This window comes from Aquila chrysaetos, chromosome 20 (assembly GCF_900496995.4).
Source record: "Aquila chrysaetos chrysaetos chromosome 20, bAquChr1.4, whole genome shotgun sequence".
NCBI classification, from domain to species: Eukaryota; Metazoa; Chordata; class Aves; order Accipitriformes; family Accipitridae; genus Aquila; species Aquila chrysaetos.
The window spans coordinates 22,348,212-22,367,486 of record NC_044023.1 but is presented as its reverse complement, the minus strand read 5'-3'; the positions used below and the strand labels follow the sequence as shown (position 1 = coordinate 22,367,486).

The 19,275-nt window shown below is 41.7% G+C and overlaps 1 protein-coding gene across 7 annotated transcripts in view; it reads right to left on the bottom strand.

Moving 5' to 3' along the window:
* Positions 1–19,275, bottom strand: part of CNTN4 (contactin 4) — a 349,563-nt gene that overhangs the window by 53,159 nt on the left and 277,129 nt on the right. For all 7 annotated transcript variants that reach the window (XM_029995893.2, XM_029995899.2, XM_029995894.1 and 4 more), the window contains 3 exons: positions 14,311–14,447; positions 12,646–12,775; positions 8,525–8,675 (listed from right to left, as the gene is read on the bottom strand). In XM_029995893.2, the coding sequence (XP_029851753.1) occupies positions 8,525–8,675; positions 12,646–12,775; positions 14,311–14,447 (418 nt within the window). The remainder of the gene's footprint in view (positions 1–8,524; positions 8,676–12,645; positions 12,776–14,310; positions 14,448–19,275) is intronic.

Sequence of the window (19,275 nt, the reverse complement as noted above, 5' to 3'; positions counted from 1 at the left end):
CAAACAGTCCATGAACACAAGGCCATAAAACCTAGGACAACTGCTTTCCAATACCTCTGACCATTGAATCAAGTGGTTTCCTGGTTAATTTTAGTTCTCTTTTTCCAGAAAATTGGTTAAAGTAAGTTGACACACCAGTTATTTCAGATATTCCAATGAAGTAGAGCCATCTTCTGCCATTGTCTCTGAAAACTAAGATGAATACTCCATTGTCGATTCAAACTTCAAAAAGCTATTTGCAGAGTGTCATTTTTCATTTTGCCTAGGCAGGATGTAATGAAAACCCGACAAGTTATTGATGGTTTGGTTACCTGTCTGCCTTAAAGAAATTGCACAGGTGCTTTATTTAAAAAAAAAGACAGTCAACACAATTAATGCAAAACAATGATACGAAGCATCCTTTGAGGTTTTATTTTCTGTTGAAGTGTCACTAGACCGTGTGTCCAAAAGCCACTGCTGGCAATTCACCTCTCAAGTAATCAGTATAAAAATATTACCATGCTTTGTAGCCTGGCACCAGACTGGGAAAGATGTGCTGTCTGTCCTATTGCCATTTTCTTTCTGGCTGTTTGGAGTAATTAACCACTAATTAGGAAGTTTGAGGCAACAAATAAAAAATTGGAATTTATACAACTTTTTAAACTCCAGACGCAGTGAAAGAGAAAAGCCTTTCTTTTCTTGCCTGATTTCATAGGTTTTTCTTCTCAAAATGACATAACATCAAAGTGAATATGTTAAAATTCCTGTTACAAAAATAATACTCGAGGGGCCTGTAAATCAACAACCCTTGTGAGGAGGTCCTTAGGATATGAACTCTCGAGAAAACCATGGCTAACTTCTTCCAGAGAGAAAAGTCTTTCTGAACAGTTTTGAGGTGCAGAAGACAACAAAAAAACTAGGTGAGAGCTTTCTGCTTTTCCTTGGCCACAATCACTCCAGCTCCTGGGAGGACAGACTGCTGCTTTGGGCTCCACCCTGTGACTCTCGCCGACTCCGTGCCGGCCCGGGCACTGAGGACAGGACGGAGAGGCTCGGCTTCCCGCGGGGCAGGACTTCAGCTTCCTCTCCGCAGCAGCTGGCAGTGCCTGCATCAGGCAGTATTCTTCTTTATGAACAAATTAACATTCACTGCCCATATTAATAAGCCTGCAGGCACAGCTGTGCATTAACATATCCAAGAGGCTTTTCAGCTACAGCTGCCTGGTGTCGTACAGCCCCGAGCACGGGGCTCCTGATCTTCCCGGCGGGCTCCGAGCAGCAGACCACGTCTCCTTCTGACAAGGCTGGGATTTTGGGGCCGCTCTGTTTGGGTTTTTGTTTGCAGATGGGTACAAAGCCCCAAGTCCTCATCGGACTCCTAGTGCTCTTTCCCGGTCTTGCAAATCCTCATCTTTTCAGAAGCTACCAAGGCACCAGGACTTCTACAACTGAACTTAGCTTTCTAGATCAGCTCTGACTGTAGGCTACAGTGGAGAGCAGTAATGAAATACCTGGAAAAATGTGGACCTAAACTACTTAAACCCTGAAACACATAAACCACTTTTGAAAACAAATCGTAAGTGTTTTCTGGAAGTGCGGTTCTCTCTCCTGAATGTGATTTGACAAGGCCCAAGCTCGCCGGGCACTCTTTACACTTCCAAATGCTGCTGTGACTGAACTCAATGGGTAAATGCCACTATATGCTGCATTTCTGTGCTTTTATTGGTTTTCAGTAGAAAAAATAATAAAGAAACCCCTTCCTGCTTTAAGCAGTATGGCTTTATGTGTGCAAGAGTGTGCTCATATATCATGAAGCTTGTCAAGACTGCAAGATAATGGGACCAACTGGGAAAATTTCCACGAAGATAGTGAGCGTGCCTGGAGTATCTAGGTCAGATCCTGCTCTAACAAAGTGCACTATGAGGGTCCCTTTATACAGAAACTTGTTTAATTAAGATAACAGATGTTGCTATTATACAAGTCCTAGTGAGTGGCTGTTTAATTGGACACTTTCATATTCTTTGCTACCAGCACAGAACATCATTTGTTTTTAATGAATTTCCTTCCTTACAATTAAACTGTATAAACAATGCATGCACTGTATATTCATAGAAAAGAAACAGCTCTAATGATGTAAAGGCTTTACATGAACAAGAACGGGAGAAGAGCAATTTGTTTTGGGGCTTAAAAGTACAATTATTTTTCTGTCCTGGACTGAGTACATGTCTGGTAATAGGGTAAATGTTCTCCTAAAGCTATTGGAAGTCACATTAGGAATGAAGACCGTTGTGTACATATTTTAAACATCCACTATTTCAAGGGAATACACATTAGATTTTGACATGTGTAAGCTCTTACCAAGTGCATGCAACAGCTGACAATACTGCCAGCCCTGCTCCCCTCCTCGCAGCGATGCCCCACAGCACCCCAGACCAGGGCTCTCAACACTGGGCACTCACTAGAGCCAGCACTAGCCCAGACCCAAATACTTCACCCTGCTGCAGTACCACAGCCTGTCCCCCTGCTCTGGCTAATCAACACATCGCCGGGTGGCTGGTAACAAACCACAAGACTGGCAGAAATATAGTATTTCCCTCAGTAAACGCTGTCTTGGTTTTCCTGCACATAGTCTACACTTGGGGAGCAAGGGAGAACGAGCGCAGCAGGAAGCCATGGCAGACAGAGAGACCGAAACATGACATCTCCCCTCATCTGCTCTTGAACCATACAAACAGTTCTGGGAAATGACAGTATGTCTCTCTGACAGACTGATATCTAAAATGAAACACTCTGTCAGAAACAAATAAATGTAATTATTACCATTATTGCATGTAAATTAAAGTCATTTCTGTAAGTCAAAACCAAGCACCTGAGAAAAGACTTGCAAGGAAAGCAATGCAAATTTTGCCTTACAAACCAGCACCTAAAAACCCCTTCCAACGCTACTCCAGCAAAATTACTCCATGCCAACAGCAAAATATATCCCTTTACCAATTCCATGAGAAATTTTCTTAAGATACTCTAATAAAATGGCCTTTGGTGGTAAGTTATTAAAAGAGTTCAATCTGTGCAGCCAAGTGACAAAATGCCCCAGTTTGTGGATGCAGATCACAGGACCAGTCTCAGCTCTAACACTAAACCCCAGCACTCCCACAGCCGAGCCCTCGGACACCACGCACCTACGTGACAGCACCTGCAGATTTGTTGGGCTGCAACATTGTTTTTCCGTGTGCTATGGAAAACTGTATGAAAATTAAGGGAGATTTAATTGGTTTAAAATGAACTGGTTTAAATTAACTGCTGAATTAACAGGTTTAAAATATTTTAAAAATGCTTCCTGATCTACAGTTCAAAGAGAATTACAGTTCCATTGCAGGACATTCCTCCAACAGTTTGGAGTGTGGGAGCAGCTGTGACAGAGGCTTATTTTAATTTCAGCTGGCAGCACTCTGCGTAGCTCCAGGATTTGTCTCTAATCACGCACAGCCTGATTCTCCCTCCTGCACCCAGGAAATCTGAATGAAGGAGCCAGCGACTACAGCAACTTCTGATTTCCACCACTGCGAGGATGAACCGCTCGCACTTGCAACCGAGCGCATTTCTCTGTGGGAGCTGTGCTGTAATTATGAAGGAATTGAAAGGTTTCTGTGATAAGATCACCTGAAAATAAAGGTTTTAAAGCACTAGTCTCAGTAACAAATTTATCTAATGTTGTTGCATTAGATGTAATTGAATTATTATGAGAGGATTAACAAATCCTGCAAGAACAATCTCACTGCCGTGACTTCCCCTCCTACTGCCGATGAGTAATATATACAACGTAATGCCAGGAAATAATTGTCACAAATGAGAAATACTGTGGACTGGAGGATGCTTGGCTTTAGGAGTTCAGGATTTTAAAGGAAAGTCCTCCGTTAAGGATTAGCTTTCATTCACTTCAGTATTATACAGGGGCCATCATTTAATGGGAGTTTTTCCAAACTTGTGAGTGACTATGGATTTCTGTTTTATATTGGTAAATCTCACGTAAAATTGCCCTCTACTTCTGTAAATCCCACTGACATGGAGGAATCATTGATTTGGTTTCTGAGAGAGCTTTGGAGCAAAGTATAGGCACAGTTCGAATCATCTGTCATTCACATGGTGTAATAATTGCACAAGACCATGTCTGTATATAATGCCTGTACGATGCCTACATCCTATGTGTACAATGCCATAGATGCTATGTATTTTATATCCAAAACCTCACTTTACACTGACTACGTTATTTCATAAAATCCGGGGGGTGAAGACCAAAGTGCCACTGAGATTTAAATAAAACCCAAATCCCCTAAGTCATGGCTCTACAGTCTGTGCACTCGTCACCCGAGGAGTTTTTGCCTGGTTTTGAATGCCAGCCCTCCTCGGGCAGCTGGGCGGTAACACTCTTTATCTCGATCTCACAGGCTTAAGTCCAGCATCACTTCTCCATCACGCTGATGTAGCTGGGACATGAGAAAAGAGAACCTATGTAATGGGATCCCAGCTCTCCAAAATCTCTTTTCTCCTATTGTTGAGTCAGAATAAAGAGATCAAAGGTTAAACATGTCTGGAAATATGAATATAGGAGAACCAAATGGTAAGTGAAAAACATTCAGAACTCAACTCAAATCTTTCTCTCTGAGGAACGATCTGACACATCCCAAAGACACATCGCAGTTTTGCAATGACCAGAAGATACCACTTCCACCTCGAGCTCCTGTCCTGGTTTCAGCTGGGATAGAGTTAATTTTCTTTCTAGTCGCTGGTATAGTGTTATGTTTTGGATTTAGTATGACATTAATGTTGATAACACATGGATGTTTTTAGTTGTTGCTAAGTAGCATTTAGACCAAGTCAAGGATTTTTCAGCTTCTCATGCCCCGCCAGCAAGAAGTCTCTCCGATAATGCAGCCTGCACAGCTTTATGGTGACCATTCCTGTCTAAAAGGTATCCCCTCTTCCTGAGCGAGGGTTTCCCAGAGGGTAGATGTATTTTAGTCGTGTCTCCTGTCCCAATGGTGTGAAATGTTGGAGATGTGGCCCTGTGAGGTTCATTTGTACAGAGGGGCATTAATAGGACTGAAGAAGACCTTTCCCACAGACTGTAACAGTCGTTTTGCACTGAAATGTGAAAGGAAGACCAAGGATAGAAAATGACCTCTGTATCTTTACCCATATAGAAATAGTCTTTGTTTCCAAGCAGCATTTGCAATATATCTGTATCTGTGCTATAGCTGTTTCTATATAAAATTTACCTTCTGGAGTCAGGCTACTAACATTATTTTGACTCAGTTAGGCCTCCAAGGCAGGATTTCCATTATTATGGAGATGAACTGCCTTTAATGACTGCAATAATATAATTGTACCCCAGGGCAGAATTTCTAATAACACAATTGCACAGTTCTCAACCACCAGTAAGAGATACCTTCAGGGCACGTTATTCATTAGGGGTGCAGTACACACTACCTCAGCCTCCAGAGAATATGAAACCTAAAACAATAAAGCTCTTTCCTTCCATCGTGGTCTCTGCTCTCTGGGCAAACATTGAACAACACACTTAGTTTTGCCTCCTGGACAGCAGTAGCCTCCAGAGCAAGAGTCTCGGCAGCAAAATCTGATGCACACTATTTCTGTCTCCAGCAAAGAGTCCCTAACATTACACTCCATCTGAAAAGTCACACAAGCCCCAGGAGAAATGCTCGAGCGATTGCCATGGTAGCCGTCAGGCTGTACATCAGAATTCAAAGCAAGTGCTGACACATTAATGTTGCTTTTAACTCCATCTGGAATTGGAAGGACCATCTATATTGATTAACCTTCACACGATCAAGTTCAGTTTGGAGAAGTATCCAGATGTTCAGGTGCCTCTCTGAAACTCGAAGGACACTTTAACGTCAGTTTAACCAGAGATTTCATTTAAGTTTCTTCTCCCACGCCTGTCTAAAAGTTCTGTTTTCTGCCCTAGATGAAGAGATTTCAGCAACAGCTTTTCTTGGCATCTTTCTTCCTGTATTTCAACAGATTTTTTCAACAGCCAAGCAAGTTGTTGTTTGAAGCCCACACATAGCGTGGGTGTAGGGAGGTACTAGGACTGGACTCCAGTCAATGCTGCTGTCCCCTGGGACGGCAGGAGAGAGATAACATTTCAGCAAGCGAAGAAACCAGAAATACAGCAACGTTAAGCAGAGGACCAGGCACTTGGCCTCTCCTGCCTGTGAAGTGAGACAGTGCTGAAGAACAACACTACCATCATACAAAACAATATAACTTTCTAATTGCGCATTTCACGCAGTCTCCAGGTACAGACTGCAAGGATGGTGTGGTTAATAAAGGCGATGGCGAGGATTCAACACCCTTGTCCCCATAGGAGACACAACCAACTGTGTGTAAGAACTAAATAGGTCCAACTGCCAAGTCAATGGAGCGGTGTTCATTAAGACATTTTGCCAGATAGGCCCCGCTGGATGGTCTGGCTGGCGGAAAAACCCCTGGGCTGAAGTAGCAGAAAATTTCACACCTGTTTGGGCACATTTCACGTCTGGTTTCCCATCCAGGGCTTGGTGCCCAGGTGGGAGGCTCCCGGTTCTGGCGCGGTGTGCTTGGCAGGAGCAGGAGGAGCGCGGCAGAGAGCCTGCCGCTGCCACGAGCACCAACACCTCAGCCTTGCTGTAGTTTGCATTTGAGCTCAACACTGAGCTGCTCACAGGACTGTGCTGTTCTCACAACCCATCCTCCCAGCCACTGCCAAAAGTCTGCCTGGGCATGGGGACTGTGACCAGCAGACAGCAAGTTATATACTATTTCGCAAGTTTTTATGACTATGCCTGCCGCTTGCCTATACGCCTCAGGAGAAGGTCGGTGAGGACAACGCTGTAGGTACAGCCTTACACTACTTACACAGATGTGTGCACCCTTCTGGGGTGCGCTGGTGCAGACTCCCTCACGTCTACCATGGCGTGACTTTAGGTGACAGGGTTTCACTGAGGGGAAATAATAGTGTCTCCTTTTCCCACTTGCCTATTTTCACAAAGCTTTGAAGAAACCTGCTATTTTCAAGGTATATCTCTTCCTCTCCTAACCTTGGTGGAAACCAGCTGAAACATCTGCAGCCAGTTCAAATAACCAGTTGAAAAGTTACTTGGAATAGAACACACAGGCAACCCGAGTTACCACCTAGCCTTATGCCACCAGTGCATGAGCCACATTCCCTTGGGAAATCAGGATCCAGGGGTTTCTGCTGTATTACAGCATCCAACTTTTATGTAAGTTTGCAGATGAGAGAGTAGCGTTAAAAAAAAAAAAAAAATCACTTTGTTTTCAGCATTGCACAGCAGTGACCAAGCAAGAAACACAGTGCTCACATTTCTTTCCTTTCCTAAGCCTTTGCTCAAATAAACTAATGCTTCCTCTCTCACTCCTAAATTAAAATGAGGAGAAAGAACTGTGCCATGCCTAGGAGAACAGCGTCTTTGACTTCGCACAGCTTTGTACCCTGGCTGCTGGAGGAAGCTCTGTGTAATCGATCACCCAGCTCTTTTTATCCCAAGAGGTGAAGTCGAGCGGTCCATAGACAATAGCTTTGTGAAGACTGGGTAACAGGAGCTAAGTAAGTCAGAAATAGGTTGTTCATTATTTTACTCATCTGGCTTTAAATGAACTATATAGCTCTTCACATACTGATATACATCACCATCGTATATATTTCAATGTACATTACAGGCAGGCAGGTTGAATGGAGCAAGACTAGACTTTCCAAGATAAAAGAAAAGCTCTAAAAGGTTTAAGCTTTTAAAAATAACAATTTCCTGTAATTTCTGTCTTTTTGACCTTTATTAATAGGACAGGATTTTTCCCATCAATCCTAGTGGCACATCACATTTTGGAGGACTGTCAAGGACAGCTCTCTGGATTCTGCTCTCAGGTGCTCTGCAAGCGGGACAGGTATCACAACCACACTCATATACAGTCAACAACAAATCACTGCAAAACCATGCATGCATATTTAAAAGCTAGGCTCCTATTTCCTACTTATGCTCTCCTTTTGAATTACAAAAAAAGGAAAAAACAACAACAACAAAAAAAAAACTTGGCCAGTCTGAAAAAGCCATCTCCAAGTCAGGCGTTAGGACTGCCAAATTAATTACTGACCCCAAATAATTCCTGGTTGTGGGACATTGAGTAATGTACCAGAGCAGTGTAATTTGCAGTGGAGGGTTTTATTGCCTGGGAAATTTTTTCAAAAACAATGGCTATTTAAAGCAATGCAGAGGCAAAATATTTGCTTTTTAGAATGTATCTTTATCAGCTTCTCGGCAGAGATGCTTTAATAGTACACAGAGACTGGGATGAACACAATGGGAAGAGAAATCTCACTCCCAGCTCTTTGAGATTGAACACTAGCTGTTTTCACATTTATTTACAAGTCTATTTTGGGAAGCTATTAATGACAAATTTAGCTTTCACTGCTGAAAAGCCCCTGGGTTGGAGCAAGCTAATGAAAGAAAGGGTTACTTTAAGATATTACCTCTCATTTTCTTTTAGGATGTCTTTTCCTTTCTTCCAAGAATAAGTAGGTCTGGGGGAAGCTTTTGGTTTACACTCAATGATTACTTCACCGCCCACTTTAACGAGAGTTAACTTTTTCAAGAGTGTTTTGGAAAAGTCTGGACCGACGGCTGAAAGAAAAAAAGAAAAACAAAAACCAGATCAGAATTCCCTCTGGAAAAACCAAAGTCAGGCTCTTTTGAACATTACAATATTCCAGGGCTGTTTCTCACTTGCAGTTCCTAAATGATCTGACTTTATGAACTATGTGCACGTAGGGATGGGGCAAACAGACACGTGAATGCTTCAGCACTTTACTTGTTTAGAAATGCATGTTCAGCTACAAACCTCAGAAACTAGTAACCTTGGCAGGCAGCAGAAACCCAGTGTCACGCACATCTTGTTTGCAGCAGCACCCCTAAATACTACACATGCATGAACTGTATAATATATTTCCTTTTTTGTGTCTTAACAGCACGATCATAATTTTGTCGAACATTGCTATGTGCAGAGCAACAGCATACAGGAAAATTGTCACAAACACAGAACCCGTCTAATTAATCAGAAATGTTAGTATTTCCAGAAAAGTTGACATTTTTATGCTTTATATTCATAATGTGTCTTTTATTTTAATGCTATAAAGGTGGGAGGCCTTGACACAGCCAGGTCCTGAACCAAGCAAAACAAGGCAAGACTTAAGTAGGCACCAGAGTACAAGGTACTCTCGAATCATCTTTTTTAGTCCCTCCAGGGCACACTCTTCTGTTTTGTGAAAAACAGTCAGATATTCACTGAAGCAACCACCAGAGCCCTGCAGACAGTCTGCAGCCTGGCTGTAAGGCAGGCTGGGGAAGGAGGAGATGGCTTGGCTTCTGATTCCTGCCTCAAAGGATTTTTAATGATTTATTTGATGGGACCCGATGACAGGCAGAGCTTTGAGGCGGCTGCCTCTAGACTGACTCTGGTAGTGAACTCCCCAAAGACGACCAGAAGGTTTTATTTATACCAAGTAGGACTATTAATTTTTTCAATATAGAAAGCTCAAAGCAAACAGGTGAGGCAGCTTAAGGGTTTTAGGGTTTTATGAACAACTCTTGCCCTGCTCACTACGTCTCTGCTGACAGGAGCTTGCTTTCTGACGGATCGGTGGCAGCAAACTCTGCCCAGTCCCCTCTAATTCTCTTCACCCTCTTTGCTAGCTGCGTGCCTGCATCCTATGCCTCCTGCACCATCCCCATATCCCCCGAGCTTGCAGCATTTTCCTCAACTTTCTTTCTTGCTGCACGCTGGGAGGTGAGAGTTTAGATCACTGTGCATTGCATCTGCTTGATGCTCCATAAAATGATCTAAAGCTCACCTGAAGCAGCTAGGAGACAAAAACCTGCCATGTGATACAGAAAGCAAATTCATTTTTCTTAGGGCATCTTGTCTGCCTCAATTCTTTTGGATATCATTCCTGCCGCAAAAGAGTTGAATAAAACATAATCCTACACTGATAATGGGATGGGCTTTATGATCTAATAGATCTCATCTTCCACTTTCATGAATCAGAGTTCACTAATCTCCAAGCTGTCTTGTCTTCTATGTCTAATCATAGACAGCTGACTTCATTTTAGCATAGAGGAAGACATGTATGTTAATAAAGACTATAAAAGAGCCATCTGAAAACCAACACTGGCTATGTAAAACATTTCAAAATTAAAGGAGGCATCCTGAGGACAACTTCCCACCAATGCCCTCAGAACCAGATCGACTGTTATTTACATTGTACTATTATAATTAATACAACATTATCACTTTTGGAAATAATTTCTTAGATGATTGTGCAAAATTTATGAGCAAAATAGATTTTTTAATAATCCTGTTATTTCCATCTCTCTAAAGAACAGTTTAGACTGGTTTTTTTGCAAATCATTTGCTACTTCCTTCTTGGTCCTGCGTGAGGTAGAGGAGTTGCACGATACGGGTTTTATTCTGTGATGTTCAAAATATTGTCATCTGACATTTAGAAACTCTGGGCTCAGTTCTCAGCGCTACCAGAGCTTCCCTGTACCACTTCAGGGGTAATGCATTTAATTTCTTCACACCTTGTTTGTAAAATGAGGATTTTAATGACTTTTTTTTCACTCTAGGGCCACCCTTCATTTTTAAATTTTTTTTTAAACATTTAGCCGGAAAATTCTTTAAGGCAATGACTGCATCTTACTACACGTTTCTACAATGCCCAGCACAACAGGATCCTGGTTTTAGCTGAAGACTCCAGGTAATATAATTGGCAACAATAATAGAGAAGAATCACTCTGAGAAAAGCTCTGTCTACAATTTTCCATTTCTCTTTTTCACTTAACTTTGCTATAAGTCTCACTTGCTATTAGTGGTGTTTAATCATTTCAAGTGCTTAACTTCAGGACCTTTTAAAATAACCATTTTTATACTCAGAAAGATCTGTTTAAAAGCTAAGATTTCTCAGTGAGAGCTCAGAATACTGACCTCCTTTGAAAACTGTAGTGAAAAGGAAAACACGCTGTTTTTCTTTAAAAATACGCCAAATGAAATCACAGATCCATAGAAATTAATCTGCAGCACACCATTCTGGTACTTTTCACGTGACATACAGAAGCAAGACTGCATAACCCAAATGAGAAGTCAGCCAAATACAGGTTATCTGGCAGGTTTTTAAGAGCAGGCTCTCCAAGGTCTTTGCTTTTTGTGCAGTTGTGAGGTTGGCCCCTGGGTGCTGTGGGGCTGCCGGGCACGGGGAGGCATTGGAGGTACCCACCAACAAGGGTTAAGCCCCTGTCTTCTCAGAAGATCTGCTTTCCTCCCAAAGGCTCATTTTTACCAGTGTTTTGAATAGACAGGAAAAGCATCAGTGGGTTTATTTCGATTTCTTTCATGCAGTAACACGTCCAATAAATCTTAGCACTGTGAAGTCTAATTTATTGAGCATTATTGTACTTTTCTTGAGCAGTAAGACTGACAATCTTTCAAATGAATTTTTCTTCTATGCAGCCATCTATTGCTGCTGATAAAAAATGACCGATAATTGAAAATGCCATAATCAGAAAAGACCTCGTGCTTTGTTCTTCAAGATAAAGCAGGGAACGATGCTATTGAACATTCGTTTTGAAAACAACTAACCCACTATTTTGTAATCATGAATTCTATTTAACTCTTTGAAACTACTTATCTATGCTGACATATCAGTTTCTAGGCCTGCCACTCATACAAGAGCAATGTTTGTGAATGAGGTACAGACTCGCAGGACAGCCGAGGCTGGCAGGGACCTCTGGAGATGCTCCTGTCCCACCCCTGCTCAAGCAGGGGCAGCTACAGCAGGTTGCCCAGGGCCACGTCCAGTTGGATATTGAGTATGTCCAAGGACGGAGATGCCACAACCTCTCTGGGCAACCTGTTCCAGTATTCAACCAACCTCATAGTAAAGAAGTTTTTCTCATGTTTAAATGGCATTTGCTCTGTTTCAGTCTGTGCCCATTGCCTTTTGTCCTAACACTGGGCACCACTGGGAAGAGCCTGGCTCTGTAATCTCTACTCCCTCCCATCAAGTATGTAACCACCTGGATTCACAGGAGGTCCTCCTGATCTTAACTGAGACAAGTAGAGTAGGTGTACACAAAACAGGTGGGGCAGAAGTTGTTTTTCTTGGCGAGGGTTTGGGACAGGAACATTACAATTGCCATTAGAATGGTGAGCGGTCCATTCAGACAGGTGGGTTTTCAATGTTTCCTCAAGAGAGTCAGTCTCTGCAGCCCACAAGCAGGCAGCTACTCTCCAGTATGCTCCGAACTGCAATCCTTGGGTTTCTCCAAATGTTTCTAACCAGCAAGAAGTTGGGTGAGCTTGCCAGCTCTCCGTGCTCAGTCACCTGGATGAACACGGGAAGATGGGATGATGTAAAAAAATCTGTTCTCTGTCTATCCACTTTCTCAAGTTTTCATTTCATGCCTTACTTAAAAACAACAACTTGTCAAAGATCCTCAGTAGCACTTCTGCTTCAGATGCTGAAACTTGGCAAAACCAGCTTGGGTGAAGGCTTTACTGATTTTGGAAGGTTTGCAGTGTTCGGGAAAGTAAACTTACCTATGACACTCAGTTCTGCGCTGGCAAAAATGATGCCGTGTCTGTTTTCTGCTACACACTGATACATGCCGGCATCCGACAGGCTGATGTTCGTTATCGTGAGCGAGCCCTGCTCTAGCTGAACTCTGCCCTGCAGGAAACAGTAAAACAAATAAAAAAGTGAATAAGGAGATCCCTCCTTGGAACATAAACCCAGCGATTGTTGTGCTGTATTTTATACCAAGGTGGACAAAAAAACCCAGTAGCAGTAATGGGAAGAATTTGCATGCTCCAATCTATTTGTCTGCCAGCTAAATTTATGTCAGGTTAGATACTAAATGGTAAAACCAATACCGGAGTTGGTAAATGCAATTTAAATTGGAGGACTTTCCCTTGACTTCTCATTGATTTAATACCCAAACCATTTAGATTAATATCCCTTTCAAGTAGATAAACTTGAATCAAAAAATGCACTTTTGATCCATAGTGGCATATCACAGCCAACCATATTCTTTAAAACATTTAAAACAATGGTATTATGAGTATATATGGCAATGAAGGCTAGTAAGATTGGTTGCCATCTTAGCTAGCACAGAGAGAAATACTTAAAATCCTCTGCAGTTTACTGAAAACAATATAGATATTAATTATTTAATGATCCTTTACTTCATATCAGCCACTAACGTGATTTAAGTACAAGACCATCTGCTAGTGACCAGCATGAAGCAAGTAAAATTAGTGTGTGGAACAAAAGACCAGGGTATCATTTGTCAGCCTAAGGATATGAAGCTCATGTTATCAATTTTAATAAGTACAGCAAAGTGTTCCCTCCCTCCCCAGGAGTTTCACCATTTAAAAAACTAGTAATGTAAAGAGCTATGGGCCTTCTACTTGGCCGTAGGGCAGAAATTTAATGTTTGTGCAATCTTTATCAGGGTTTGATCAAATCTGGACTGCCATATTCTTTCACAATAAGCGAAGGGAAAAAAATGCCAGCTACAATGAAACCAATGCTTTGGTGACTTGTTTTAGTTTGTGGTTATAACGGGGGGGATCGTGGGACTGAGCAATGACTCTCCAGCGAGAGGCCGGGCAGACATGGTGGTGGGAGGGGGTGCGTTCCCCCAGCTCCTGTGCATCACCCTTCTTTAGGCAGCTCTCCGTGTCCCTGGCAGTAGCAGACCATGCTCCTGGTCACCCGCACAGGGACACAGCTTGGCAGGAGGAGTGGGAATGCCGTTAAAGACCAGCAGAAACACTAAAGTTTCATTAGCAGCTGAAGTTCACCTGAATATTATAAACTAAAAAAAAAAAATTTATCCGGGGCGATCATTTTCCAGCTGCAGGCTCCATAGTCCTATTCGGCCCTTCCTTCTTCTTCACAAGGGTCTCTCCACCCATAGGTTTGTATCATGGATCCTTCATTTCAGGGAGGATCTCTGAACACAGAGCTGTCATGTGTCCTACTTGTCACTAACAGCAGCTCTCCTGAAGCTGTACGGAGGTGGCCACCAGGCATGGCAAGGAATTGCCTACACAGCAGGGGGGATTTCAGAGCACTGCCATCCTTTCTATTTCCATTCCAAAAGTAATAAAACACACAGAGATGAGAAAGCTGGCAGAGCATGAAAGGACTTGCACAGCCTGCAACCCTCCTCCCCGGCGAAGGTCTCCAGCGGTGCCTACCTGGGGCAGCAGCGGCTCCCCGTCCTTCAGCCAGCGGTACGAGGGCTTCGGTCTCCCGCTCGCTCGGCATTCCCAGACGACGCTTTCCTCTATGGCTGCGTGTCCATCGCTGATTTTCTGAATCCAGTTGGGCTGAGCTGCAATGCAGAAGTAAAGAATAAAGCCTTGAGTCTGCAATCAACAGTGTGCTCTCTAGGTGCAAGCAAACGGCTATTTCTTTCTTAATTAGCACATTTAAGAGTTGGATTTAATAACATGCTTAATAATTGATAAAGATTATTTTTTTCCCCTAAGTCCAGTTCTGCTTTCTGAAGGTGGCACGTGCAAAATCAGAACCTGTTTTCATTTTATTTTTAATGAAAACACTTAATGAAAAAGAGTAGCTTCAGAAAACCTGATCATTGTACAAAAACAAAGCAATGGTTTATGTGCTGCCCCAAGTGGAATAAATGACACCTTTAGATCCCCGGTCCTTCAAATACAGACATTTTCTTCTTCAGGATCTATATGATTTAGGCTTCAAAGCTCTAAAATTTTAGCATCCAACTTCAAAACTTGTAATTTAGAACTACCTCTCCATTGAAAATAAGGTTATTGTAGTAACTTAGGCCTCCATGGTTATAGGCACTACTTCAGGTCCAAATTCTCAGTCTTGTCTTAGATTAGGGCCATATCTACAAGTACTGCCATAGGAAGATCTTCCATATGTATGAAAAATCTCTGGACTCAGTAATTGTATTAATGACACTGAACAAACCTAGGAAGTCTGAAAGCAGATACTGTGTTTACATTTTGATAGAATTTGGGGAAAACTGGTACTGGCAGTTTTCAGACGCTTAGGAGATTATATTTTTAGTTGTGTTTCACATATTTTTATCAGAGTTTGTTGTTTGTTGGCTATGTTTAAATAGAGATTAAGTTTAGCCAGACTCCACATGCGAATCAAATTCCGCTAAAATTGCCATGTGTTTTTGCAGACCATACAAAACCTCTGACCTTCTTATGTTACCTTCATAAACCCCATCTGCCTAGATATACCTACAATACTTTTCAGAAAGTCCCATTAAAAAAGAGAGCAAGTTCAGATTTTTTTAATGGTCATTTGCCCTGTTTTTACATAAGAAAATCTGAGAGACTTAGTAGGAAGATATTACCAGCAGAGGTCTCCAAGAACCTGGTTAATACTTTTTCCCATGTAATCAGATTTAAAAAAAAATTAAGATTACTCAAAGACAGGTAACAACTTTATATATCTCCTTTGGATAGAGACAGGGGCGAGAGAAAGGTCTGAAAGGATAAATTAAAAAATATCTTATGAAAATGGTAAGTTCAACATACAGTTGGTATGATTATACCTAAAATATTGGTATGTCTACCATGACGTGATGCTGGATATACGCATTCAGAGAGCTGAGTGCCTTTTAAAACTGTGTTCAGGCTGTGACAGATGTGTGCTTAATGCCACACCTACCACACCACACACTTCTCTTCTCACGGTGCCTACAAAGCACAGAAGAAAGCTGAAGAACTTTGCACAGCACCTTAACTCCAAGGGACTTGCAAAAATAGCAGAAAGGCGAACTGAACGCAATGACAATGCAGAAGCAAAAGAAGTAGCTGAAAAGGAGAGGCAAGCAGTGTTTACTTCTCTGACTGCCCCTCCTGCCCCTGTAATACTTTAAGCTTGTTTATTATCTGTATCTAAAGAGATATGAAAGGGGAAGCTTTTAAATGTAGGAAGATGAAAGTCAATTCTGTTATCTGGAGTAAGAACTTGAACAATTCCATCGAGCTGAGACACGCTGCGCTACTGCAATGGGTTCAGTGGCTCAAGGACATTTGCAAATTACTCATGAATTTACATATTTACTATTCTAGCAGCATCCAACTCATAATTTTGAAGGGAGTCTTATGATACCATGAAAGAAGCTCTATAAAAACCACAGAGATCCATTTGCCTTTTTTGCAGTACTGGGTGTTTTACTGATTTCCCACATGAAAACAAAAAAATCCAGACAAAACAACTGAAAGTAACCTGTAAAGCAAGAAAACCCATGAAAGGTAAGGTGTGCTCTATAACATGTAAGTGTATGCTATGTAAAAAGAAAGATAACTCTTGTGTGAGGAGGAAAGAAAATTCAGAATTTATCCTTATTTCCGGCAGACTCCCCAAATACGGAAAATTCTCACCCAACACAGCAAAAAACTTTACCTGTCCAGTCTTTCTGCTGTACTTTGGAGGTTGCACACCTGAACTCCTGCCCTAAGTAATAGCGCCGAGATTTAAACGCGTGGTGCTGGGAGCTGCCACCCCCGCTATTCATTTTACTCTTTTGTGCAGCACCCGCAAGCCACAGTCTTGCACCGTGCACCACTCTTCACCTCCTCCAGTTGTTTTAACCGGTTAAGCTTTCCATCCTAAAGCCATTTATGATGCAGACAACTACAGAATGAGCATAATAGGTCAAAAAATAAATCTCAGTGAAAACTGGAGGAGTCCTTTGTTTCACAGGAGCTTCGTTCTCTGCTGCTCTTTGGGAGACTTTTCTAATTAGGTCAACCTCTCCTTTCAACAGCTCATTTCAGAGAATAGCAGGCACGCTCTTGACTTAATCTTGAGTAATACACAAGGGTTGGTTCATGCAGCAAATACATTTAAGCCACCAAATGAGAGTCACCACAATATAATGAAATTTGACAGCCTCCCATTGGGGATCATACCAAGACATGGTAATGTGACACAAGATTTCAAGCATGATAATTAAAATAATTCAAATAAGGATATGAAACCAGCTCCACACTACAACATTTTCTGGCATAGCGACATTATTTGAGATAATGACAAGGTTTAATTTGTGACTGCTAGTAGTGTTCTAGAAAAAGTCCTTCAGATCATTTCAGTCATGCTGACCAAAGATGAATTCTTTCATATGATGAGTCTGGAAATATTTTGGCGCTATTTGGAGTACTTAGATATTACTGGCCTTGGAAATGTCCTGGAAGAAAAATCTGGTACTAAAGAAAAAAAATTACATGGAAGCTGATTAAGAATTCATCTGAATTGCAAGAAAAAATCATATGCTAAATCTATAAAGTGGAAGAAAAAGCTTAGAAATCTAAGCATGACTCTTACATAAGGACAGCTTTAAAGAAAAATATCCCCCTCCTCGGTGATGAGAGCTGTCTGGAATTTGTACTCAGGGGGACAGAACAAAAATGATGGCAGCAGTCAGAAAAAAAACTGTTTACCTTTGATCACCTTCCAGTCTTCACCAATGCAAAGAGGGGCATTTTAAACCAGGTGAGTAGGAAAGTATGCCCAAATATACTCTTACTTCTCTAAGACCAAAAAGTCCAGAATGAGTCTGTCCTTCATTGTAGTAAATTGAAAGGCAAAAGTAGGCACTGGAAAGCTGGACCAGAAATCATGTCCTAAACAGCATTTGAAAATGAAATGACACAGCCGGTGATGATGCATCACATCAGAAATGAGTAACAAAACCAAAGAATCATGGGAGCAATGTGAGACATAAACCAGAAACAGATCTGTAGAACTTTGCAATCGTCTGTGAGTTCAAAACAACCAAAAAGACTAAAGCAAATGAGGTACTAATAACATATACAGAATCCAATTCTCAGTCGGTGTATATTGATTTCAGTGTTCCTAAGCCAATTTATAGCAGCTGATGACCTAGTGCAGGCTGTGTAATTCATCATTAATGGCAGATGAAAGGCTGAATGACTTGTCCATTACTATATCTATTCTGAGAAGATTGACACTGAGCCCAGGATCAGAAAAGTCTAAAGACCAGAAAGCCAAGCATAAGAAGTAAGAAAAACAGATGAGAAAAATACATGAGTAATTAAAAAACAAAGAATGCAGCCAGTGTATAAGGTTTGTGCAGACAAGTGCACGTGTCATCCTGGTCCAAATGGGGATATAGCTTCTGTAAACGAAACCCGTATGTCTCTAATTTGTTATCCTTCCCAATGATCACAGGAACATGAAACCAGAGTTTAAGTTATCACTTTCCCTCTTCTCTTCCTTTCCTTCTCTTAATCCCTTCCTCTCGACCTCTACTGCCAATTAAGGACTATTTGAAATCTATACAGCTTTAAAGCTGTGCAAATCCTCCACTGAAGTAATTTGCTTGAATGTTGCACCCAAATGATCTCCATTTGTCTGTGTTTTTGGAAAGTTCACCAGATACTGCCACTCCAGCAGGATGCTCCTTTCTGCCTCTCTAGAAGACTGACCACAATAAACCAGCCTGGGAGTTCTGCTTGGGACTAAAATATTAAATATCAGAGGAAAAGAAACAGATGAAAATGTGAAGGAGTTAACCTAGCTGATAAAAATACTTAAATTGCCCCTACCCTTTATTTACCTGCTGTTCCATATGCTATTTTGCACCATTACATGACCTTCTCCACAGTTATGCCAGGCACCAAAGGACTGTAGGTATTACAGGCACATTCATAAAGACCAGTCCTCAGGGATCTGGTTATTTTTTATCCCTGACACTCTAGACTGCAGCTACCCAGGGGAGTAAGGGAGGTGTGGGGTGCTCTATGAGTAGCCTTCACACTTCATTTCTCATACCTATTTGTATTTTTGCTTCTCCTGCTGGAGAGCTATTTTTCCAAGCCAAAATGATAATAATTCGAGCACTTTTTCTGAATCTCCTAAAATTTCATTTTTCTGTAAGCAGGCTTCCAGCAATCCCTTGGAAAAGGAAAAGTGGAGAAGAAACATGCCTGTTCTCTGTGCAGAAACTTGTTCTGGATGCAAGACTTCCCCTGGGCAGCAAATTATTCAAATCTCAGACTTACTCCCTCCTGCACTGAAGTCTGAGAAAATATATATTCCACTGGCAAAAGTCAAGACATCCTCCATCTGAGCAGTGATTTTCCCCAGGACAAGTGTAACCAACCAAGATTGGGCACTGCAACGACTGCTCCCAA